This window comes from Bombyx mori, chromosome 12 (genome assembly GCF_030269925.1).
Source record: "Bombyx mori chromosome 12, ASM3026992v2".
Taxonomy (NCBI): Eukaryota; Metazoa; Arthropoda; class Insecta; order Lepidoptera; family Bombycidae; genus Bombyx; species Bombyx mori.
The window spans coordinates 11084107-11110576 of record NC_085118.1 but is presented as its reverse complement, the minus strand read 5'-3'; the positions used below and the strand labels follow the sequence as shown (position 1 = coordinate 11110576).

Genomic DNA, 26470 nt, shown 5'->3' with positions numbered 1-26470 from the left:
CCCAATACTTATCGTTGGAAATAAAGCTGAGTCTTACTCATTGTTTCTATTCTATTATAAACATAAGTTACTCGGAGATGTCTCAGGTAGGTACCAAAAGAATCCGATCACCTGTTTGTTTCTAAGTCTTTGTGCCAGTTATGTGACAGAATTTGCCGTTTTTTGAATTAACGAAAAGATAAAAAGTGATATTTAATTTTTTCAGTTTCGAAAAAGCTTAAGAGGTAGCCAAGAAGAGCCAAGAGCAAATGGTAAATCCGAAAATGTCCGATTTTTAATAAACAGCCACATTTTACACTGCGGTCTTCGCTTTAACGAAACCAACTGTCACACCCACTACATAGCGAAAGTCGCTATATTCTGTTTCATTGTAACCTACATGTTACAAGTAATGGAGCTGTATTGGTCCAAAGGCGACCAGGAGAAGTTATTTGAATGTTTCAGCATCTTATCATTTTGTGGAATGGGTGTCATGAAGTTAGTCATTCTTCGTGTATACCACCAACGTTGGCGATTCCTTTTAAACCAAGTATCCATCTTGGAAAACCGTCATTTAGATCCTGGACCATTAAGCTACGATTCCGACAATGACAATGACGATAATGAAATAGTTACATTTATTACGAAATACACGGATAAGTTTAAGAGAACGTCTTCGATTTTAATAAAGATGTACGCTTCGACTTTGGTAATTTACGTTCTATCGCCATTCGTTGAATACATTTTTCGTCAATTTCGTGGAGACTTGAATATTGCGTACCCACACATCTTACCTGCCTGGACACCGTTGGATGAGTTTAGTGTCACTGGATACCTGATCATGGTTTCGTTTGAAACAGTTGCATGTATTTACTGTGTATTCGTACACGTGGCTTTTGATTTGACTTGCGTGGGATTAATGATATTCGCTTGTGGTCAATTTTATTTACTCCGCTATCGCAGCGAACGTATCGGTGGAAAAGGGAGAATATGCAGACTTCTTAAATCGACAGAGGTTCGAGCTCACTACAGAATTGTGTTTTGTCATGGCATCCACGTTTTACTAGTGCAGTGAGTATATAATAGGGAATCTTTTTTAATTTTGTATCGCATAAAATCGCATGATCGTCGTCTTTGTCTAAAATACGCCCGGAGCACTCGTAACAATCGTTCCTGCTATACCAGTATTCAAAGTGAGTGTGTGCTCAACGGCTTACGTACCTACTACAAAGAAAAACTAATATGGTGTACAAAATAAATAAAAAATCTTATAAATTTGCGAAAGTGCTGTTGCTAGAACACGTTGTATGTCCGTCGGTTGGGTATTATCTAACCATATTTGAAACGAAGCAGCGACACGATCCAGTTTGAAGCGTGAGGCAAACGTTAAGCAGTACAGTACAGATTTCGACCTCATATCTCAAGGCAGGTTGTACTGGTGGTAGGGCGTCTTGTGAGTCCAAGGTAGGTACCACCTCCCTGCCTATTACTGCCGTGAAACAGTAAAGCGTTTCGGATTGAAAAGTGGGGCAGCCGTTATACTGTAAAAACTGAGACTTAGAATTCATGTCTAAGATCGATGGCGGCATTAACGTGGTTGATATCTATGGGCTCCGGTGACCACTTAACATCATGTGGGCCATGAACTCGTCAACCCAACGTAGCAATACAAAAAGGCTCTCACGTTGTGATGAACATATATGGGCCCAGGTAACCACATAACACCAGATGAGCTATAAGCACTTTCAATAAAAACCTTTATCGATTAACTAATCTGAATTTATTTATAGGCTAATAGAAGAACTTGACAGGTTGATAAAACATATCCTGGGTGTATACTTTTTTTTGGCTACTCTGACTTTATGTTCGGTGGCGGTTCGATTGAAAACGGTGAGTGAATTGTCGTAATCTTTCCCATACAGTAGGTACGGATTGAATAAAATTTTCTTCGGTGTTTTCAGGAGGATATGAGTATTACACAGCTTGTAAACTTACTGCAATATATGTGCGGTACCCTGACGCAATTGTTTTTGTATTGCAAATACGGCGACTCAGTTTACAATGAGGTGAATAATTAGTAAAATTGTTGTTTAAGCTTCATTAATTTTTTCAATTTAATTTGTTCAAAGTCGATATTGTTTTTTCTCTTTATTGATGCACAAAGCAAATTGCAACCATAGAAATTATAAGTTTAAATATTTAATATAACAATCTGGATTGCAATTCAAAACAGAAAAATTATAACAACTGAACAGATGCCTAAATACCTTGTGTATAATATACCTACATGTATATACATACACACAAACGCTCACACAGACACGCACGCACACACACACACACACCCCCGCACACACACACACACACACACACACGCGCGCACGCACACACGCACACACACACACACACACACACACACACACACACACACACACTATGCTATGTTAATAATAGTACACCTCAATATCCCGTATGCTGTATGTTTTTCAGAATTTTTGTAGGTAGATAAAACGGTTCCTTCTTTGGCAGAGATAGCTTTTAGCGATAAGACCGCCTATTATACAACTCTACTTACCTGCCTATTGACTGTTTTTAAATGTTAATTGTGTTTTGGTGTGCAATAAAATATGTATATTCTCTTTAATTTTTGCTAGGCTAATACTTTTTAGATAAATCAAGTTTTTAGTCTAGGACCCTAGTAATAGATCTAGATGTAGATAATAGTATCCCTAAATAGGTATTTTTATTGCATAGAAAGATGAACGAGCTCACGGCCACCTGATGTTAAGTACCCATTGATATCACAAAGCGAATGCATATAAATTATGCAGTATTTATGTAAATTCAACGTCAAACATTTTTTACGGGTTTACTTTTCATTGCAAAATCTATATATACGTTATTCATAAATATAATGCGATAATATGTTACATATAGAGTTCAGTGAACATGGGCGAAGGTCCGTTTGCCGCTGCCATTTGGGTTCTCAGTCCCAAGATTCGTCGAGAGCTTGTGATATTAGGAGCGGGAATGATGCGACCCCACCGCTTACATGCTGGCCCCTTCAACTCTCTGGACTTGCCTTCTTTTATACAGGTATGTGTACTATGGTCATGGATCTCCTCCTCCTCGAGTCGTGTTCCTCATGTCTGAGGGTCGTGACCACCATCACCCATGAGCTTCAATCTTAAGATGTTTTTCCACTTTCCCCTTTAATTAACTTTAATTCATCATCATCATCATCTTAGCCTGTCTACTATCCACTGCTGCTCTGAGGAATTGTTTGAGATGATCTCCTCATCTCATTTTTATCATTGCACCTCTCGCCATCGGAGCAGAGTTCGTCCATATTATCTGGAACCGCTGCGTTCATCGACAGTGCGTTTCCAGAGGTTTTTCTTGCCACGCACCATCCGGCTATGGAATGAGCTCCCCTCCACGGTTTCCCGAGCGCTAGGACATGTCCTTCTTCAAACGAGGTTTGTGGAGAGTATTAAGCGGTAGGCCGCAGCTTGGCTCTGCCCCTGGCATTGCTGAAGTCCATGGGCGACGGTAACCACTCACCATCAGGCGGGCCGTATGCTCGTCTGCCTACAAGGGCAATAAAAAAATATATAAAAAGAACATAGGCTTCTCCAACTGATGTCCAGTGCGGCCGGTCTGTTGTCACCTGCATCCAACGTGACCCAGCGATTTTCAGGTCGTCGGTCCATCTGGTAGGTGGCCGTCCCATACTGCGCTTGCGAGTACGTGGTCTCCACTCAAAAATCTTTCTGCCCCAACTTTAATTACCTAACTTTAATTACCAAATATAAAAACATCGCTTTATCCACTGATGATGTACACGCTGTTGAAGAAAGATGAGTTAAAAACATTTAAAAAACAATTAAAATGGAGATATTGAAAATCTTTGAAATTTATCATTTATTGTTGCATACGATAAAACCACTGATAAAGCAGTGTAGCTACTTCTTTAGGGAGAGTACTCCGCAGCCTCTTCAAACTCTGCCACCTCTTTTTCAGTGACCTGAAATTGGAATCTAAACACTAAGCTAATCTTTGGTTTTCGGTAATAAATAAGACATCGCAAGACGCAAGGTCAGGGCTATATGGCAGATGAGTTCACAGTATTAATTCAGGAGATTTCAAAAAATCGATTGTACTTCTGGTCAAGTTTTCTCACGCGTTGTCTTGGTGAAGGAGGATCCTACTGCAAGACGCTGCTCGCGAACTCTTTCCAAAACAGTTGCCAACCAAATATTGTTATAGTATATTGCTTAGAAGCGACCCTTTATTCACGACAATCGTGACAAGGTAGCCAATCCGTCCACGTAATGACACAGTAATCTTTTTCCCCACGTTCTGTCCTATTTTCACTTTTGTTGACAATTATTCAGAAGGAAAGGCCCTCTTCTTCTTTTTCATCGTTCCCTCACTGCTGAGGATCGCGACCACATTTGATTTTCCTCCATAGCGTTCGATCATGGGTGGCATGGACCGCATGGTATAGACTACCACCAACCGCTTCCTTAACCAGATCTGACCGTCTGGCTGGCGGTCTGCCCACAGCGCGCTTGCACTCTATGCGACCCGAAATCATGAACTTCTCTAATTCATGTCAGGGAGACCGCATGATATATCCCAAGAAGCTCATAGCACGTTTCCGGCAGATGGCAGACAGCCTTTTTTAATACGCTTTTATTAGCTTCAGACTTATGTATGTTAGTATGTAACGGAATCTTTGAACATGATTTTGACCCCCTTCAAAACGTAGGATTAACTCGAAATTTGGTATACTTCTTAAGGACCGATGACAATTCAAATTTAAAAAAAATTGGAAAAAAAATTAAAAAAAATTAAATTCAACTAAAAAATGAAAAATAAATTATAGTTTAAAAAAACTAACAAAATACGCTTTTATAGCAAATCCAACTAAAAATAGAAAATAAATTTTAATAAATTTGTCATCCAGGTACTTTAAAAAACGAATAATAAGCAGACGCTATTATCTCTTTGAATTATGATGGTTCTATTTATTTGCTCTAAAAAAATAGTGTTACTCTCGTATTGAACATTTGTTCATTTTATTTTTAATTTAATCTTCTCAATAGCGTTGTTATGACAAATTAAATAGGTTGAAATTTTTCTCCCTATTTGGGCTATGAATAGACTCAGAAGTAAACAATTATTAAGAGAAAGTAATCAAGCCTATTTATGTTTTTCTCGAAATTCTAATTTATTGCATGCCGCTATGTCGTACTTCGTCATGAAATTGGCTTGTAAACAGGAGTTAAGTATTTTCTTAGAACCACTTCTTTTTTCCTACTTATTGCTAGTAATCTTGGGATGTTATGCTTCACCGGACGTGTAGGCGTGCTTACGGGGCTCAGCCTAGGACTTTGGTAACATCTACCCTAGCAAGAGCAGTGCTTTGCTGAATCTACTACCAAATCTGAATCGCGACCCACTGAGATAGTCCGGCGAGAAACTCAGTGGGCTGTTAGAACTCCGGAAATCGAAACTCGAAACCGAGTTATTTTTGCCGAGTTAGGTTTAGCTGTCTTACATAGTTTTAGATCGGACACTTAAATTGCTAATGCTATAATAGAATAATAGAAAATCAATGATGCTATTTTGTATAATTCTAAATGTTCATCTTTATTTTGCAGATAGTACGAGCTGCTTACAGCGTATATGCTGTTTTCGGACAGAAATAATTAGCGTCAAAAAAATTATACGTGAAATTTGAAGTAAAATGTAGTTCATCTTTAGTTGTTTAGAATATTTTTGTAGATTCTGGACTAATAAAACACTATTAAAAAATATATACACAATATATTTGTTTTTCGTACATAATAAATCTACGACTCAACTTTCTTGTTTCTTGTTGTTGTTGTTGTTGTTGTCAAGTTATGTGAAAAAAATCAAAATTGATTAAAGTTATGGTGAATAGTATAATTCAATTCATGCACGAGCGTTTCTATTTTTGTCGTAATTTATATAGAGTTTAAGATTATTTTTCAGACCAGGTATGTAAAGAAAGCGTTTTTTTATAATGAATAAAAGTGTACAAGAAAAAAACTTAATCAAAATTTTTTGTTTGTCTATTTTTCGGATAGCACGCAATGTGATGCAACTAAAACTAAGGTTATTGCCCCGGGGTAGCTTCTGCCTTCGCTATAGATTGCTGCTTCACAAAACATATCATCACGATACGCCGTAATGAAATAAATTTAAAATATATTATGTTATGTCAATACATTCGTTATTTGTTTTTCGACATTCAAAAATATTGTATAGGTATACTGTCATGAAATATAGCCATTTAGTGAAATGACTATGAGTTATGAGTTTTAGTGCATCAGATCACCGTTACGATCGACCGACCAAATAAAGGCAACTCTAAACGACTGAGAAGAAGAATGAGTTTTGAAGTAGATCGCTTACAATAGAGATGCATTAAGATGAAAACATTTCAAGAACGACGTTTCTCCAGCCAGGCTGCGACAGACGCTCGGTGCTTCTGAGACCACTTGATGTTGTTGTGAACTGTTTCTAGAGCACGTTTTCTTGAGGCCTCGCCAGCACCAGCTTCTGGATATTGAGCGAAGAATGCTTCCATCTGTCAAAAGTGACAAACGAGACTTTTGTTACCGGTGGTAGGACCACTTGTGAGTCCGAGCGGGTATGTACCCCGCCTATTTCCGCCGTGAAGCAGTAACGCGTTTCGGTTTGAAGGGTGGGGCAGCCGTTGTAGCTACACTTGAGACTTTAGAACTTATATCTCAAGGTGGGTGGCGCATTTACGTTGTAGATGGTCCAGTAACCACTTAACACCAGTTGGGCTGTGAGCTCATCCACCCATCTAAGCCATAAAAAAAAGTACGAACATTCTTATCGCACGTCTTGTTTACGACGACGTAGACCGAAAAAAAAATCGGTTGTCTGTAAAGTCGGTTTACTGACGATAGTTGAACGTGACAACGTCATAAGAAAATACTGATGGAATGGTTTCATTTTTCAAAAGAAAATTTTAATTTTACTTGTTTGATAGATATTTTGTATGGACAATTGACACCACATTCACTTTTAACTGAACTTCATACTTGACGAAAACATGTAAATGTATTATTGTATAGCAGCTGTCCACGCGGATGCATCGCTCACTCAAGTAGGAGAGAGACAGATGTCGAACGCTGCCGAACGCGGAGGCCGATTGTGCCTCTTTGTCGCTCGTTGCGCGTTCTCGCTTGCACTTCAAGCCTTAAATGGAACTCCTCAATGAGTCATGTTTTTTATTGCGTGCAGCCGGCTCTATCGAATTATAAGACGTTGTCACGTCAAAAAAAACTTTTTAAATCTAATCGTTAACTCACCTCGTTTAGTTTTTGCTGTGTGCTAAATGATTTCGTGATGCTGGTAATGAGGCCGCCCAAGTAACGGCTGTTCAACGTGAATCGGTCGACTAGCTGGGGCCATCGCGTCCTCACGTCGTCCCAAACCAGACCGGTGCCGGTAGGGTTGTCGCTGACGTCCGCTAAAACGTTTAAGTAATCCTGGCTCCGAATGTTCGCTTCGTCCCAAGACAGCTCCAAGTATCTGTAATTACGATAACATAATAATAAAACGTTAAAGGTTCACAGAACGACACTACACTACACATCTTTCGGACATTCATGCAAGGTCACCTCTAGCTGTTGCTACAATATTGACTCAATTAATGAATTCAAATCATCTAACTTGTGCCCTTATTCGTAGTAGTAGTATTCGGTCTGTCTGGTAACTTCTCCCTCCCAAGTACTTCCTATACCCTTTCGCGAATCGCGACCCACTGAGAAGATAGTGGGTCGCGATTCCGATCCGATGCTAGATTCGAAGCACTGCTAGGGTTAGTGTTAGCATTTCTCCCAGGTTGAGCCCGTGAGCTCACCTACTCGTCCGGGCGTGGCTGAAATAGCCTCTTAGGCTACCAGGGAACAAGTAAAAAAAATTACAAAAAAAACCTACTATTTTCAATTTGGTTTTATTCTAAATTGTAAATAACCTGAATTTTCTGGTAATACCATTAATGTTTTTGAAGTTAGTACACTATCTCTCGTCTACCTTATTTATTGGCATAAGATCATCGGTACACTAATATATTATTTCCAATTTTTTTTTCTTTTTTTTTATTGCCCTTGTAGACAGACGAGCATTCGGCCCACCTGATGGTGAGTGGTTACCGTCGCCAATGGACTTCAGCAATGCCAGGGACAGAGCCAAGCCGTTACCTACTGCTTTTAAAGACGCTTTTTGAGAATTTTGAGTTACTACTGACAATACAGATTATATCCTATATTTGCATACACGATTTGTGTTTACTAATTCGTAAATAAATACTACGGACCTTTTTAAGATGTTCGCGTCACGAGACGCCGATAGGGCGCTTCGAATTTTCGTGGCTTCGAGAACGTCCGTCTCTTTTAAATAGATCTCCCACAACTTATCCCATTCTTGCTGAGTGGCCGATCTCATTCCTGTAATATCATAAATTATTGATTTTTCTTGCATTCAACGAGACAATTGATAGCTTCGTTTTGAACAAAATTCTTCCGTTACTATTCTAATAGTACATAGATACTACAGAAAAAAAACTGTTGTGAATACATGTCTCTAAAGCTCAAGGATTTCGAGAATATAATAAACTACACACTAAGACTAAACTGTTTAAAGCAACATTTTCAAACAATAGATCTGACCTTACCGATGTCAAATATTATTTATGCACGAAATGTAACATAAATAAGAATCTGCTAATACGCCAGGTCGACGACCTCTTACAACGCGGAAGATGACCTCATTTTACATTGCGGGTTCACGAAATACGAACATTCTAAAACTTACGCTCCGTATAGTGCAATCTAGTATACAACGTAACAAAAATAAACTATTTCTCTTTATCGAAATTCATATCGTTGCATAATAAAAATGACACTATATTATAAGTGTGATTCAAGTGGAAGATCTCTTTAGTTTAAAGTACAATGCTTCGTTTAGTTAGAACTAGTACTATCATAATATGTTAATGGCAAATATTTACCATAATAATAAACAAAGTCCCGCAAATCTGGTTCGATCACAACGGCATCGGGAGTACCGTGACCGTTCAGCCAACTCAAGAACAAATTTCTTACTTTATCTTCGGCGTCTGGCAATTGGTAACGAGTTGCTAGAGTTAGTATCCTTGCTCGAAGTAGCCTATAAAACATGCTTCCATTAAAATACCGTTTTTTAGCGACAAAGGGAACATCTTCCACTAAGCGAGTGACATTACACGGTAGACTGACAGTCCGAATATAATTGTTCGTAATTAGTTTTTATGTAAGCTTATCTTGAATATGTGGAATGACGCAAAATCGAAAGAAGTTTTTAAAATAATATACGCGTTACAAATTCAAAATAAAAAAGTTGAAAAAAAAAGTTTTTTATGTAACAGTATTTACAGCCAGACGAGTTATATTATATATCACAAAATTATTTCCACTTGAAGCAGTCCTACTTCATATTTCAGGCTCATATTTCAAGGTGCGCATCTTGAAATATGAGCTTGTTTAACGATGGGTCCCACCTATCAAACAGGAAAGCAGGACTGCTTCGTGACAGATGTAGCAGTATGGCACCTAGCCGCGCGGATTCGCAATACGCCTTCAGTACTGGGTTGTACCCAACGAGGGTTTCATTAAAGAACATCTTACCTTTCAATAACTCCAATATTAACCTTTTCCCAACTTTGTTTCTCGTATACAGGTTTCACTAGACCATGGATATAGCTCTGCGAAAGAATCGTGTTTGGTTTCTTTAACATTTAATTTATCAACTTAGTGAGACCAAAGTCGTCTTTTGAAGTCGTCGTGGCCTAAAGGATAAGACGTCCGGTGCATTCGTGCTGAGCGATGCATCGGTGTTCGAATCCCAAGCGGGTACCAATTTTTGTAATAAATTACGTACTCAATAAACGTTCACGATTGACTTCCACGGTCAAGGAATAACATCGTGTACTAAAAATCAAACCCGCATAATTATAATTTGCGTAAGTACTGGTGGTAGGACCTCTTGTGAGTCCGCGCGGGTAGGTACCACCACCCTACCTATTTCTGCCGTGAAGCAGTGATGCGTTTCGGTTTGAAGGGTAGGACGGCCGTTGTAGCTGTGCTTGAGACTTTAGAACTTATATCGCAAGGTGGGTAGCGATGGTAGCCGCTTAACACCAGGTGGGCTATGAGTTCGTCCACCCATCGAAGCAATAAAAAGAAAGACCTGTGTGCTTAGTGCGTGTTTTTAACGTTCTCGATAGCGTAAAAGTTAACTCAAATTTGTATGGAGTTGGAACAGCGTGCAGCAAACGTAGGCAAACAAACACATGAGCTCGAAGTCTCTCAACGGTACAGCGATTACGCAAATTACAATCTGTTGCGGATTTAATTTTTATTTTACACGTCGTTGTTCCTGCATGGTGAAAGTCATTCATCCAAATACATGGATGGTATTTAGTGAGAACGATCGGTACTTGAAGGCGGGATTGGAACATCGGCCCGGTCGCATCGTTCGATACGAGTACACTGAGCCTCTTATCTTTTAGGCCACGACTTCAGGCCTAAAAGATAGGTCATAACTATTAAATCGGGTACCCACCATACAGATATAAAATTAAAACAAAAGTATTTTCGTGTACAACACATTTTTTTAAATATAACTTACCTTAAGGTCATCGTACGCTGGTGTGTTCAGCAATCTTCTGGCTAAGCCTCCGAATATTGATACGGCGGTCGTCCAAGGTATTTCATCATCCTCCACAGTGAGATACGTTGTGAGATCCAACGCTATATTGTAAGGCAACGAGCCGGCTTCGGCGAGAGCAAACGCGTCATCCAATAAATGCGCTCGATCTGATATTGTTAACTGTACATATGAGAATAAAAAATTGTATCGTATATGTATATGGGTACAAACCACCATTATTAACGGTAGGCATTATATAAACATAATTAACATAATTTGTAGTTTAGTTTATTCTATGTTATTATTTATTTGTTATTAGTAACATGAAATTTATTCTACCATATTTAATATTTAATAAACACTGTTTTGATAATGAAAATGTACAGAAGATTTTAATGTTTAATTTATAACAAATACAAAATACTCAAATATTAATAATAAATTGTGTTTATAATCAACATAAACACTTTGAATAAGTATTGTAATTTTTTATACAAATCATGTTGTTGGCGCCATCTATTATCAGACTGGGTAATGATAAATTTCGTATAGATTAATTCAAAGTAGGTAATTTAAGTAAAATAAATTCATGTCAGAGTCATGTAAAATTTACTAAAATAATTATTGTGAATATTAAACTACATTTGATGAATTCACGCCATTTATGCCGTCTCTATGGGCTGCGATAACCACTAAACACCAGTCGTGAACTAGTCGGCCTATCTAAGGACAAAATAATGTTTGTAAGTTACTTGTAAGTTGATAGACCACATCATTTTAGATGTTTCTTGGCAGCATTGTATGTATACCTTCATTTCAAATTAAGGTTAAAGAAATGGAAGTCAGTTAATGTAGCTTGCACGTGCAAAGCTTCCGGCTTCTGTAGTGTCTAAATAGTTGCATGACATAATGTCGAATAAAGTCTCTATATTAGATAATTACGGTTAAGAACACCAAATATGCAAAATCATTTGTACATTACTCTTAATTGTACAATTTTTTTAAAATACTCTACCGACACAACAAACGGACGCGTTATAAAAACATTGATTTTTTTATATAATGAACCACCATCATGACAACTCAGTGAAACATATATATTGTCTAGGGTACAAAGGCTACTTATAAATAGAAAATCTGTGTTAGCTCACCGCATTATAATAAATGTTTAAATATTAAAATGTTTTTTTAATTAAAATGTTAAAATATAAATTCTCATATTAAAATGTTTTTTCAACACGCTGTATAACAAAACTGCATTAGTGTCCGTATTGCGAAACATCTTGCATTATTTGAACAAACAGTAATGATAAGTGAAACGTCTTCACGTGCATGCATAGAAAAACGTTTTCAATTTACCTCTTTCGATTTAGCGTTTAACTCTAGTATAAGATTTTGCCACATCTCATCGGCATAATGAACTCTATAATAACCAATTTGATTGTTATTAATTTTCAGCCATCTGATATTGTCATCGAGATTCAGTGTTACTGAAAAATAGACACGATAATTATTTTTAATTATTTAGAGATTCTTTATCTTTTTTTTTTATGATTAAGGATTTATGAGCCCGGAGACCTTTCCAGTTTCACAAGGACAGGTGGACGAGCAAGGGCACAGCCAGGAGGGACGGGATTTTCTAACAGCTACCCGAGCGCCTCCAAGGAAGACCTATAAACACAAGAGTAGCTGCTTCGCGAATGAACCTACTACCGTGTCGGAATCGCGACCCGCTGAGAAGATTCAGCGAGAAACTAAGCTGGCAGATGTTTAGGTTAGGTTGCAACGCCACTGCACCGTGAATGTTTTTTTCTAATTACACGACTGGACGAGCTTACGGCCCACCTCATATTAAGTGTTTAACGGAACCCAAAGACATAAACAACGTAAATGACACTTACTTTTATAGTAATAAGGGCTACCCTTTCAAACTGAAACTCATCATTGTTTCGCGGTAAAAATTGGCGGGGCGGTAATAGCTACCCGGGCGGGCTCACAAGTCACAAGACGCAATACCACTCATAATGTTGCATACACCTCGAGACATGAGATGAAGATTTACAATACGTTTTATAACGAGGCTAGGCTAAGTAACTCGTCTATCATTGATACGAGGGCGGCACTGAAAATTTTGGGAATTAACGAAGTGACACAACATTACTATTTAAAAATGTATTTATTGCTTTTTGAAGTATTCTCCGCGAAATTTGACACATTTTTCCATACGATGGAACCAATCATTGAAGCAACCATTCCATTCGGAAGTTGGGGTCTCCAAAATGGCCGTTTTGTAGGCGTCTACAGCTTCTTCAGGTGATGAAAATCTCTGTCCACGCAATTTATTCTTTATTTTAGGGAAAGTATAGAAATCATTAGGGCTTAGGTCGAGGCTGTACGGCGGATGGTCTAATAATTCTATGTTTTCTTGCTCTAAAAACTCTTTTGTTCTGTGCGCGGTGTGAGAACTCGCATTGTCGTGATGGAGGATGATGCGGCGGTTGCAGTTCTCTTTACGGAGTTCAGAAACGACCTGTAGCAAACAAATGCTAGCATACCATTCTGCATTAACCGTTCTTTGTCCCTCAAGAGGAATAGTCGTAGCATGGCCGGTTTTGGAGACAAACGTGGCCACCATTTTTTTTGCAACACTCCGTGAACGAACAATTTTTGTTGGCTTTAACTCATTTTCGAACACCCAAACTCGTGACTGGTTTTTTGTTTCGGGTTCGTACGCGTATATCCAGGATTCGTCACCTGATACAGCATTTGAGGATCTTGCGTGGAATCTTTCGAGAGTTCTGACGCACCAAGTAACGCGAGCCGCTTTTTGCTCTTCACAGAGCGAATGCGGTATCCATCGGGAAAACAACTTTTTTACACCTAATTGTTCATGCAAGATTATTTGTATTTGACTCATGCCAATGTCTAAAGTTGCCTGAATTTCGCGGTATGTCACATGTCGATCTTCCTCAATCATCTTATGCACAGCATCAACGTTTTCTTGGGTGACTGCAGTTTTTGGACGACCTTGACGGGGATCATCACTGAGCTTGACACGTCCACGTTGAAACTCAGCAAACCAGCGATAAATTGTGGTCTTGGATGGGGCTTCATCACCCAATGCAGAAATCATCCGGTCAACACACTGTTTTTGTGTTAAACCACTTCGAAAGTCATAATAAATCATCGCTCTTGAATTTTCTCGAGTCAATTCCATTTTCTCAACGACTAAACAAGTTTGACAAAACCTCGTGACAAGACCGAGAATCTTTTTTTAAATAAATAAATGGTATTCGATTTTTAAAACCAAGGAGTTTTCAATTAAAAAGATTTTAATATGACAGGAACAGTGGAAATATTCCATTCCCGATATTTTTAGTGCAGCCTAGTAAAACTAATTTGATAATAAATAAATAATAACTCACCGCTCTCTACCGTATCGGGGAACCAAATAACTCTGCCGCAATTTCCTTTATTTGTCTTGTAAGTTATCGGCACGTACCAACGGTAACTATGATCACACAAACACAATTAACGATTTTATTCACGCCTTAAAGTTTATTAGTCGAGTAAATCGATCGATATCTCTGTTGTTTCGACACTGTCAACAGTCAAAACGAAAGAGGCTTTAATACTTAGTGTTTACCGGTTACGCCGATGCAGCCTCTCAAGGCTGACAGATTAAGTAGGAAAAAAAAAATTCACCACAACAATGGTACCAAGTGGTCCTCGAAGTAAATATCGTGAATATAGTAGACGTCCATCTTAAAACGTGACCTTTAACCCTCTGACTGCCGTATAGGTCACCGGTGCCCTACGTGGCGCACTGAAGTAAATATGTCCATTTCTGTGACTAAGGCACCTGGATTGCCTTCTTTTGTAGGTTAATGTATGTTTTAGTTTTTTAGGTCTCTAAGAAATAGATAATTCTCAGTATCTTCGGATTCATCTTTGCCAAAGTCTACTGGATATTCCGGCGTCTTAACAAGATCAAAGAGAGAAATCAACATAATTAGTTCAGTGCGCCACATAGTGCACCGGTGAACTGCACGGCAGTCGAAGGTTTAATTCTCAATTGTTTTTATAATCATGCCTGTCATGAATCCCAAGCCGGAACATTTGATCATGTGGCACCAGTAATTACGCACTTTTTTTTTATTACCCTTGTAGGCAGACAAGCATACGTCTCACCCGATGGTGAGTGGTTACCGTCGCCCATGGACTTCAGCAATGCCAGGGGCAGAGCCAGGCCGCTGCCTACCGACCTACTCCCTACCTACATTTACAACGTGTCAGATTTATTTAAGCAACTAAAACCTCATGAGCAATATAAGTTCAAATACACCCTGTATATGATTGCAACAGGTTAGATATATGTATTGACAATATATGTATTTTAAAAACTTTGAAGATTATTACGTATAGTTTGAGTTCATACACAAGAACAAAAAACACGCCTATTAACGTATTTTACTAAGCATTTTTCATTTCTATTCCAATAGCAATACGGTTTTACTTAATCGATTAACTTTTATGGAAATACTCAACTTAAATCGGTGATTTAGTTAAAAAAAGAAAAATTAAAACACCCAATTCTATTTCATAATGATTCTGTTAAGTAAAACTTACTTGAACTTCGAATCGTTCGTGTATTCTGCGTCAGGATCGAGCAAAAACCGTTTTTGAGTAACAACGTATGTGTTTGTTCCATTCCCCGGTTCAACGTAGAGTAGTGGATAACCCATTTGTTGTGTCCACGTATCCATGATGTGACTAAAATGTTATTTGGGTCGTTATTTATCAAGATCGATTATTCTTAAGTCTTTGAGTCCATTGACGGCACAATGTCAAGACCACCTTGGGAAATTAGATAGATGTCCCTTATACATTAGATTAATAGCCATAAATACGAGTATACATGCCATTTCTGATCCTGCCCATTCACTTTCGGTACTTTGAGGCATTCAAAGCACCGGACAGATTTCAACGTGCAACTTAATCCGCGGAGGAATCCACAATCCACTGAGTTTCTTGCCGGATCTTTTCAGCGGGTCGCAATTCCGACAGAGAAGCAATGCTCTTGCTAGGGCAGATGTTAGGAATTCTCTCAGATTGAACCCCATATGCTCGTCAAACCAAGGAGAACAAGAGCAATCATAGAAGTTAGGCAAGCATAAAACACTCTCAGCTCAATTATTTCTTATTTCTCTATTCCTTAATCTAACCATGACTGAAAACTGAAATCTTAAGGTATTCAGTTTAATTTTATGACATCAGAAATGATTGGTTTTAAATCACTTCTTGGCCGCTCACATTACCCTATACAGTGTCAATAATTATGATTCTACGAATGCCGATGTTCATGAGAGACACTATCCACCAAATGGACCATACATTCGTAGGCAATAGCAAAATGCTAAGCAGAAACCAAACAAACATTTATTATTTATTTATGATGGTTCATATTGTCATATCTAAACTTACGTCAGGCTTAAATCAGGATTTTCCTGTTTAAAGTAAACTTCAAGACAGGATAGTAAATCTTGAGTCACTGTATTACCGTACTGAAACTTCTTGAGGTAATCTGAAACGCCACGACGGAAGTTTTCTTCGCCAATGAAACCCTCGAGCATTCTTAATATGGATGCGCCCTGTGAATTAATGGTTTCATAGTTTTGGTTTAGAGAAAACAAAAACGGTAGTCTGCAGTTAAACAATCAGTGGTTATTGTAGAAATTACGATATTTTTTACTAATTTATTGATTAAATGGATGATTACCGGAACCTATAGACATCTCCAACGTAAATGCTGCCACCTACATTGAGATATGAGTCTACGTCCCCATATATACAGTACAACGGTTGCCCAGCCCTTCAAACCGAAACGCATTACTGCAGAAAGGGCGCTGATAATTACGCAAATTATACTTTTTGCAGGTTTTATTTTTAATATAAGATGTTATTCCTCGATAATGGAAGGCAATCGTGAACAGTTGTGAACTACGTATTTCATTACAAAATTTGGTACCCGCCTGCGGGATTCGAACATCGGTGCATCGTTAGATCCGAATGCACCGGACGTCTTATCCTTTAGGCCACGACGACTTCAATTACGACTTTAATTTAATTTACCCTGTAAACTTTACCCTAGATTTCTATCTTGCCAATAACTTGACCATGCCATCAGGCGGGCCGTGTGCTCATATGCAAAGGCTATAAAGTATCCAAAGAAGTAACCGAATCACGTGGGGGGTCATCCATATGGTGGACTGACCAGATCGAGTTAGCTGTGCGCCAATCCTTAGTGGCTTGCAGAGCAAATCCTCAAGATTGGTCTTTTATCGTGACAAATAGCGGTATTACATACGGTAATTAACGGCATCTGACTGCACTAGCAGTTGACCCTGACTTTGCATTGAGCTCAATGACCGAGAATAACAAATAATTCTTCTTCCAACAATCTGCAAAGGTACATGTTTAGTAGTGAAAATTGAGAGACCTACATATTTCCACTAGTAGACAAGTCCACACTGAAGTTGATGATATGTCTACATTACCATTGCACTAAATAAGAATTGAAATCAATGGCTAGTCTTTAAAATATCTCCAGTGACAGTATAAAAGTTATCCACACTTCTGGGCGCAATTAATATTTTTTAAACCAATCGTACTTCAATCCATGGTCCTAGTAACAATATACTTACTTTATTGTAAGAAATTGTGTCAAATATTGATGTTATCTGATCGGGTGTAGACACAGTTTGTACTATAGGATGACTTGAAAGTTTGGCATCAGTCACTAGTACAGGATGAACAGTTTTTGTTAAGAATTGATCCAACTGCAAATAAAACGGTATCAGTTTTTTCACTAATGTATACGAAAAAACGGAATATTGATATACTTGTGACAGTTAAAAATATGCGAAAATGGGTTGTGTAATTAGATAGACTTCCAATCCAAACGCGTGACTGCTTCGCACCAGAAATAGGCAGAGTATTAGTACCTGTGCTAGCTTACAATACGTCAAACTATTATTGGAGACATCAACATTCCCGATCCTGCGGAAAAAATGAAAAGCAGTCGACGTCGCCCAAAACTATCGATCCACTAAAGGTGCTTCTAGGTACTTCAAGCACCGGTCACCGTTCTCGTCGAATCCGTCGCTTGCGACAAAGGGCTCGACGAGTAAATTAACTCTCAGACACAGCCCACTGAGTTTCTCGCCGGATATTCTCAGTGGGTCGTGTTTCCGATCCGGTGGTAGATTCTGCGAAGCACGACTCTTGCTAGGGTTCGTGTTAGCAACGTCGTCAGGTTTGAGCCCCGTGAGCTCACCTACTAGTTAAGGTTACGCTGGAATAGCCTCTCAAGGCTACCAGCTTAGGTAGGAAAAGAAAAAAGAGACATCAATGAATTTAAAAAAAATTGGCTATCATTTACAAATCAGGCTATCACATAAAACCAATTTCTTGATATTATCAATTTGTGTTTGAAACTATATAATTGCATTATAATAAAATTATTAATTATTAAAATACTATTTACCATGGCCCACGATGGTTCAATTGCATTCAATGATTTAACTTGCATGTAGGAAGCAAAACCTTCATTTAGCCATACTTCATCCCACCATTTCATTGTCACTGCAAGATTAGTTGAAAAATATTTATTTTATTCAGAAAACTGGGGCAATTATCACAGGACAATGACCGATGAACATGATATTTGATATCATAATAATAACATTGTTCCTTTATTTTTATTGGTAAAATTATTATACCGTAGGCCCATATATTCTACATCAATAGCATCTTTTGTAAAATAATCTAATCCGTAGTTTTACCTAAATTTCCAAACCACATGTGAGCCAGTTCATGAGCTATAGTATTAGCAATACTGATCTTATTTTTAACAGAAGCAGTAGCCTCATCAACCAGAAATGATGTTTCTCTGTATGTTATAAGACCCCAGTGCTCAGTGGCTCCAGAAATGTAGTCAGGTATTGCAATCATATCTGAAAAAAATAGTAAACAGTGTGATAAATAAATTTCTAAGTGAACAATAATCCTCATGTGTAAATAAAAAAAATGTTTATCATGCATAACATCTCATACTTTGCAAAAGTCAGAAACTGACCTATTGATTATAATCAATGGCAATATTTTGAATAATAGTGCACCCTAAATATAATTTTTAATCATAAAACATATTTTACCTAATTTTGGCAAGGGAAATTCTACTTCATAATATCTTATGTAAAATTCAGTAGCTCTCTTCCCAATGTCTTGAGCAAAATCAATCTTATGAAGTTCATTTTTTTGAGCAAAAGATCTAAGTTTGAAAGTATTTCCGATACCAGAAGTATTAATTTCAACATCCTTATATCCAAAATCACATACAACAAAACAAGCCAGATATGTCGACATTGGGACACTGGTCGCAAATTTGACAGTTTCTAAATCAGATGATGGGTCCCGTGTCACTGATATTTCCTGAAAAATCACAAAGCTTGAATGGATAGAACACTTCTTTTAATAATAAAAATTAAAACACATAAAACGCCCACAGTTTTTATTTACTCTGCTCTATTTAGGTATAAATAACTAAAAATGGATTTACACACTTACATTCATGTTTGACAATGCCACATACCCTTCGGGTTTAACAAGTGCAATATCATATGTGGCTTTGAAATCTGGCTCATCAAAACAAGGGAATGCTTGGCGAGCATATGTTGGCTGAAATTTACTGGCTACCATTGTTCTGAAATTAGAAAAAAATTATTGTGAATTATTTGTTACTCTTAATACTCAAAATTAGTCAAATTGAAAAATTTATAGAATTGAATTTATAATTACATATAATGTAAAAGAATATACATTTAATATAAAAAATTCTAAGATGATATTGCAGAGAATGGCCCCATCTCTACAATTTACATTGAATATCTTTGTTATATTATAATTGATTTGTATAATGTATTCTTGAGAATAAGTAGTTTGTTAACATATACCTATTATCCTTTAAATGTGAAAGATAGAAACCAACAATTTTTCTAGTCAAATCACCACTGAACTCAATATTCATTTGATAGTTTCCTGAATTCAATACATTCTCAAAATGTACCACTAGTTGCTGTGATTGTTTTTCTCTAGAATACTTTAATATGGATATAGCTTCATCGCCTCTATTTAACGTTAAGCCCTTAATTTTTAAAAACTTAGAGTGTAAAGCAATTTTTTTCTGGTCCGCCTTTACAGTTATATTAATTTTTACTGTTCCCTCGAAAACGCCTGTCTTGAGATCGGGTTTTAATACGAGGTCGTAGTTCGTTGGATAAACCAAAGGTGTCAATCGATCACAATCTTTCATTTTAGTCTCAGAGTATTCTGTTACTAGTTTTGAAGGAAAATGACTATGCTTAGCGTTATTCTTCAATAAGTTAGCAAGTTTTCTTAAATTGTGTGTAAGGAGTCTAGTAAGCATCAGTGTGGTTCAACATGAGGAGTCAAAGTTTTTATTACAAAGTTGTGCGTAAGTTTTACATTTTACTTTGTGTTAACAAAAACTATTTTACGTTAGTATTTAGATTGATAAATTAGCTGACACACGAATTTTTGTAAGAAATAAGACAGTGTTTATGACACGGTTTTCGGTGACAATGACAATGTTAGTTGTCAGTTGTCACTGTGACATTGCTTGGGCATTTTTATAGGACAAGTGAACTTACCCCATACTACAAATCTTATGTTATAAAAGTCAAATGGTTTTGACTATAAAACTTAATGTTTTATGGTTTGTTGTAGGTATGAAAAATTAAATCACGTGCAATGAAATTATGAAAATGGCTTGAAATTAAATTATAAATGAAACAAAATAAAAATAATATAGTAATACCATTAAAATGATGGGAATTTACAAAAAATCAATAGACTTTTAGAAAAAAAACAAAGAAATCTCTTCTAGTCCATGAGGGCGGTGGCGACGGTGACGGTGACTTAAGTCCCTCGAAAATGATAATCATTGACATGGTTGTATATTCTATGATAACAATTTTCGTAAGCGATTATTTATTTCATTAAATTACGCATCATTATTTCCATGCATTATTGAGCAAACTACTAGTAATTTGTTTTCCTTAATAAGCTAATTTATTTTACAAGTCATTGTTACGAGTAGACGAGTGATCTACAAGAGAAGTAAATTGTCTAATCTTTTTAGTGAGTCGCGATTTTGATCCGGTGATAAATTAAGCGAAGTACTTACTGCTCTTACTAGGGCTAGTGTTAGCAAGTTCTAAGGCTAAGCCCGGCCCGCTTACCTACCAATCTTTACGTAGCCGATATATCCACTTAGGATAACAACGATTAAGTAGACATAAAGAAAGATATGTTTATCTTAAAAATGTTTGTAAATTGAAAACATAAGATTCTTTAAGCTTTACAAGATTAACTCTAATTCATTATTTTCTTCACTTTTCGCGAGTTTTAGATATAAAACTAATTTAGGTATGGTTTAATTTTAATTCAAGGCGTACTTTAATCAAGATTAAGTCGTAAAAGTATTTTCAATTACATAGTTAATTAGAGTTAAATTTTGCGACTGAAACAGCTGCAAGCTCAATGCATCCTAAATAAATAATTCCATACTTATTATAACAATCGGATTGATTGATAACATTTATTGCCTACGGTTTATCGAACTTTTTCACATTTGCACACACCAATGTTATCCGTAACGTTAATTTAAAAAAAAAGGACTCTATTTTTATTTTATTTTTTCTGTTTCATTTCCTAATGGTACTTCAAGTTACAGGCAGTCGACACTTGAGATTATGTTGATTATGTTGATAAAGGTAATGAGATAAAATTACTCACCCTCCGTTTTTCAAAGAACTTGAGTAAAACCCAATTATTTTCTTATCCATGTTTCCTTGGAATACAATTTCCACATTGTATTTTCCCCTCTGTATTTGATCATTTAAGTGTATTCTGAGCAATTCTCTTTTATCGGTACTTATGTTTATACTTGATATTGAGACTTCCACGTTCTTCGAATCTTTCAAAATCACGGATTCAATAGTTAACTTATAAGCATGCATGGTGATTTTATTCGTAGATGTCAGTACTTCTATTGCAATGTTGACTGTGCCTTTGAAAATATTATCTTTCATGTTCGGCTTCAATGTCAGATTATAGTTTTTAGGGAGGATGTTGTTAGGCAGTCTGTAGTAATTTGCATTCTAAAAATGAAGATTAAAATTTGAAAAATACAAAACTATTCATGAAACAAATAGACAAAATACGTAGCTATGGATTCATTTTGTTAAAATGGAAAATAAGTTGTAATCATCGAGATGTTGTAATCAAATATTTACGCCTGAATCTGACATTTTTTATCAACTATCTGTTTCGATGCATTATCACTTTCGCATGATCACCATATCACCTTGTCCGTCAGCAATAATCATAATTTATCGTAAGAGAACAACAACACTTAAACAAAACTTTGTTTTAGAAAATAAAGTCTTGTTAATTTCAATTAGAATAACTTAGAGTCGTGATAGGGGTCTCGATGCGTAGTTACGTGCTGGTTTTTTATGTTTGAGAGATTACTGGTGGCCCGGAGGCCTTTCCAGTTTTATCAGGGCAGGTGGGCGAGCAAGGGCTCAACTAGGATGGGTGGGATTCACTAACAGCTACCCGAGCGCCTCCAAAGGAAACTTAACAACGCAAGAGTAGCTGCATCGCGAATGAATCTACTACCGGATCAGAATCGCGACCCGTTGAGAAGATCCGGCGAGAAACTCAGCGGGCTGATCTTTAGGTTAGGTTGCACTCTTTGCCGAGTTCGACGAGTACGGTTACCGGGGTCCTTACTCCTGGTGTTAGATCTAAGGGCGTCTAATGCAAGGGTTATTGGATGGATCCATAAGGACGTGTCTAGGGCGTCAACGGTGACTGGCTCCTGCATGATCACGGTTCGGGGAGTAGTCAGCGGCGGCAACGATAAGGCGATTATTATGAGCCTTATAGAAGTACCGTTCCGATGCTGACTTAAGTGTTTCCGGATTGATTCGAGGCTCAGGTCGTTGTGTAGGTCAACGTTCCTCCCGGGCTTGTAGGGATTGAAGGGCGTCTACGTGTGTGCAGACCGCGTGAGCGAACACCACACTCGCGTAAGTCATGACGGGTCGTGCTGGTTTAATAAAGCGAAGTGTTTTACCTATTTACCTGTTTATATTGCCAATGGTTATTGCCACTTATTGTTAAGTAATATAGCAGAAAACGTAAAAGTAGGTAGATTAATGATTTGGCCATTATTTTAAGTATTTTTTGTATTATCTATAAGATATTTTGTCATTATAATTGTTGCTGAAAAATCCCAATAGAATGCATTTAGACCTTCAAGAAATAAGAAAACATTCCACGCTAAAAACTAAGGTAGGACTTCTTGTGTGCGGAAAACGCTCATACGAGACATAAGCGGGTATATCCAGGACATGCAATTTTGCATTTGTAATGACAAAATACACCTTTTTAACAAGCCTTTTATAATAATGGCCAAATCAATAAGTGCCAATAACTATTGCCAATATACTGCGGTAAAACAGCTCCAGCCACCATTAAGTCAGCACGCAACTACGCTTAAAGCCCTATATATACGCGTGCCATTCCTGCGAAAAACAATTATTTTACGAAAATGTTGAGATTAACCGAAAATCGAATCCAGTTAGCATGATAAAGTAGTTATTATCTAACTTAAGCATAAGATTAATGAGTGATTAAGTTCTAAAGTAAGAGTGTGTGTCATTGTACACCAAAATAAATTAAATCACCTTTTTTTTACACTAATGTGCCAGTACTGGCCGTTTTTTTAATAATAAACAGATAGATTTATTCTATGATCATAAAATGACCAGTTTTAAAACAAATCGTTAACATATTTAAATACGAGGAAAATTATTACATAATTTTAAATGTTTCCGTAAGTTGAAACTGCATAAATTGAAATTCAAGGTTCATTTAGTCCAGTCACTTTTCAATGACAAAATTATATGTAACATTTACGTTGTACATACCTCAGTTACGTTTGACAAATTCGTTTCTTCTCTGACAGCCATGGGCACGCAGTCATCGCTTTCACATGTTTTGGACCTTTTGTCAAAAGTCGTCAACGTAATTGCTGGGGCTATTAAGGAAAACGACAAAAGCCCTAGAAGAATGATGATGTTGTTTCTAAATAAGCATTGTGAGAGTTTCGGAGACATCTAAAAAATTAACGACTTGAAAATCAAATTGGTAAAGATTCTGCTTTAATGGTGTTGTTACGCCGGTAAGAGTAACGCCACCTATCGCCGAATAGTCGAATAAATATCGAAGGATCTAGTAGCACCTAGAACGCTCGAGAAGTACAACGCCATCTATTGTCAGATTGCGGAAACAATACTAGAGATGTGTGGAATATTCTCGATAATTCTAGGGATGAGATATCGATTATAAAAGCGTTCAGCAGTCAGTCGGAACTACTCGAAGCGAAACAGCGAACGGATCATCTGGAGCGAAGCGGAAGAAGCGAATTGAGAGTTTTAAAGTGTCTAATGTGTGTTTTAAGCGTTCTAAGTGTTGAACAGTTGACAGTTTTTTGTAGTTGTACTTTGGTGGAATTTTATTTATCCCGAACCCCAGCGCGTAACAGTATTATCTCTGAGTACATCTTTTAATTGTTTGCAGCAGTATTAGGGCTCTCTAATTTTGAGGCCTTTATTAGAATACCCTAATATATCCACAAGTATACAAACATGATATGTTATGTTCCTGTTCATATTAAGTTCCTATGTTATTAACAACGTTCCCTAGAAACAAGATTCCGACTACAAGTATTCGAGATTAAACGTCACTCACTATAGAGATAATAAAAACATGAATTCCTCATGTGTAATAATATTTAGGTATATTTTTGTGAAACATATCACCGATCTTCAGTATCTGATGTTAAAACTAATTCACTAGAACAAAATTTAAAATTGGCTGAGTAATATCAATATATAGAAATTAGTAGAAAAAAATCTAAGTCATTCTAAACTGAACCTATTGAAAATATAATAGTAAATATGTATTATGTGTTTTATGTGAGTGAAATAAAATGTAGGATGACGAATTCGATTATTTGCTTCTGTTTAGGTTTAATTACTTTCCTTCTCTTACAGTTCTTTTTTTTTGTTAAGTTTGGAATAAGTATGTTTGTCAATTAAAAGCATTTAAAAATTAATGTATATACAAATCATTAGGAATCTAATTACGTTATCAAAAAAGTAAAAAAAAAAAACACAAAACGATTTCACCGACCTTACACTCCCCCTCTCCTTTCACTTTTGGAAACTTTCAAATTGTATCACGAAAAAATTATAATAATGCGAATAGGCTGTAAGTAATCACTTCACGTTTTAATTTTAACTAGCTTAATGGTAAGCTAGTTTTAGTTTTTAGTGAGCTGTTATGTTCGTGTATGACCACCGCCTTGCGTATTGTATCAACAACTAAAGACTAAGCGTTTGTATTACGATAACATTATTACGACATTTTAGTTTCACTCCGAATCCAGATCGTGAACTGATGAAAATAGAATAATAGATTAAGAAACATCAACACACAGAGCAATATAACGAAAATATTGCTATTTGTCAACCGTTTTTTACGTTTTTCATATATCCAAAAATGGTTTGAATATGATTTGGTTTTTAAGGTCGTTCCAATAAACAACGTGTCTTGCATTTAGCATAAACTATCAACATCGTTGATCAGATGTTATTAGATGAGGTGGAATGAACAATTTTTTTTTATTAAAAGTTAGCTTATTTAAAAAAGTTGTAAGTTTGTACTACTTTTTACATTTAAGCGTTAGAGTACAATTGAAAAACTACATTTTTCAGTAGCCATAGCGTTCAATCCAAAAATGTCGTTGGATTTAATAATAATCGAATATCGGAATTTCACTTATTCACATAAAATTTGTTTCGACTGTCTAAAAGCTACTTACTAGAAGCCTGTCTTTTGTATATTGATTTTTAAAAAAATATTTTATATACTCTTTAATGTTCTTTACCAGGCTCTGTGTCTGTGACAGTAGCGACTTAGTCTTAGGCGGGTCGCGCACTCATATGTCATCGACGACTGTAATAATGAAGTTTGACTTTTACTAATTTATTTACGCTTCGAAATATTGTTTTTCGTTTGAACCTGTATTATCACGACTTGCATTATATTAATGGAAACAATGTATTCAGCCATCTGAAATCGAAGAGAATAAATAATCTTGGCCTAATGCCGGTGTTCAAATCGCGCAGACAGACAGCAATTTTTCTTTCAATTAAATATTTACTTAGCACATATATACGATTGGCTACCGCAATAAAGGAATAACACCGTGTAGTAAAGAAAGCTAAATTTGCTAGTATCGTGTATCCACTCGGAGTTGTACCATCCTGCCTATTTCTGCCGAGAAACAGTTACGTATTCCAGTTTGAAGGATGCAATAGTCTACATAAAACTTTACAATTAATGCTTCAAACTTATGTCGCAAGGCCGTTGGCGACATTCTGTGATGTCTATCGATTCCAATTATATTGGAGGCCGAGAACATCTAGAACAGTGTTTCCCAACCTTTTTTGTGCAATGCCCCACTGTAACATTTCTAAATTTTTTATGCCCTCCGTATATAATTTGAAATATT

The 26470-nt window shown here is 36.8% G+C and overlaps 2 protein-coding genes across 5 annotated transcripts; one reads left to right on the top strand and one right to left on the bottom strand.

Annotated features, from left to right (window-relative positions):
- On the top strand, positions 1-6603 carry LOC101736708 (odorant receptor 94b). Its single transcript, XM_062671557.1, has 5 exons — positions 1-1050; positions 1770-1869; positions 1941-2045; positions 2917-3075; positions 5649-6603. The coding sequence occupies exons 1-5, from the start codon at positions 380-382 to the stop codon at positions 5694-5696; spliced, it is 1083 nt and encodes a 360-aa protein (XP_062527541.1). The 5' UTR covers positions 1-379; the 3' UTR covers positions 5697-6603.
- Positions 3880-25285, bottom strand: LOC101744117 (glutamyl aminopeptidase-like). 4 transcript variants are annotated; one of them, XM_021347552.3, is made up of 19 exons: positions 25087-25285; positions 23820-24008; positions 21616-21980; positions 19366-19501; positions 18954-19230; positions 18582-18752; positions 18284-18381; positions 17442-17576; positions 16222-16388; positions 15367-15510; positions 14163-14248; positions 12097-12227; positions 10717-10917; positions 9714-9790; positions 9059-9216; positions 8366-8495; positions 7356-7578; positions 6427-6601; positions 3880-4006 (listed from the first exon to the last, which is right to left on the bottom strand). In XM_021347552.3, the coding sequence occupies exons 2-18, from the start codon at positions 24006-24008 to the stop codon at positions 6455-6457; spliced, it is 2835 nt and encodes a 944-aa protein (XP_021203227.1). In that variant the 5' UTR covers positions 25087-25285; the 3' UTR covers positions 3880-4006; positions 6427-6454. The 4 variants fall into 4 exon arrangements, with proteins under 4 accessions (XP_021203227.1, XP_021203228.1, XP_004925570.1 ...); XM_004925513.5 differs by lacking the exon at positions 3880-4006 and having other exon boundaries at positions 5795-6601; XM_021347553.3 differs by lacking the exons at positions 21616-21980; positions 23820-24008; positions 25087-25285 and adding an exon at positions 19752-20414.
- Between the last annotated feature and the right edge of the window lie 1185 nt (positions 25286-26470).

What these genes read in the sequence shown, in the direction of transcription:
- LOC101736708 (XM_062671557.1), top strand. Translation starts at nt 380, where the DNA reads ATGTTACAAGTAATGGAGCTGTATTGGTCCAAAGGCGACCAGGAGAAG. An exon ending in ATCCACGTTTTACTAGTGCA is followed by an intron (nt 1,051 to 1,769) that starts GTGAGTATATAA and finishes ATTTATTTATAG; the next exon opens with GCTAATAGAAGAACTTGACA. An exon ending in TGGCGGTTCGATTGAAAACG is followed by an intron (nt 1,870 to 1,940) that starts GTGAGTGAATTG and finishes CGGTGTTTTCAG; the next exon opens with GAGGATATGAGTATTACACA.
- LOC101744117 (XM_021347552.3), bottom strand. Translation starts at nt 24,008, where the DNA reads ATGTCTCCGAAACTCTCACAATGCTTATTTAGAAACAACATCATCATT. An exon ending in TGGCATTGTCAAACATGAAT is followed by an intron (nt 19,231 to 19,365) that starts GTAAGTGTGTAA and finishes GTGATTTTTCAG; the next exon opens with GAAATATCAGTGACACGGGA. An exon ending in ACACAATTTCTTACAATAAA is followed by an intron (nt 16,389 to 17,441) that starts GTAAGTATATTG and finishes ATTAATTCACAG; the next exon opens with GGCGCATCCATATTAAGAAT.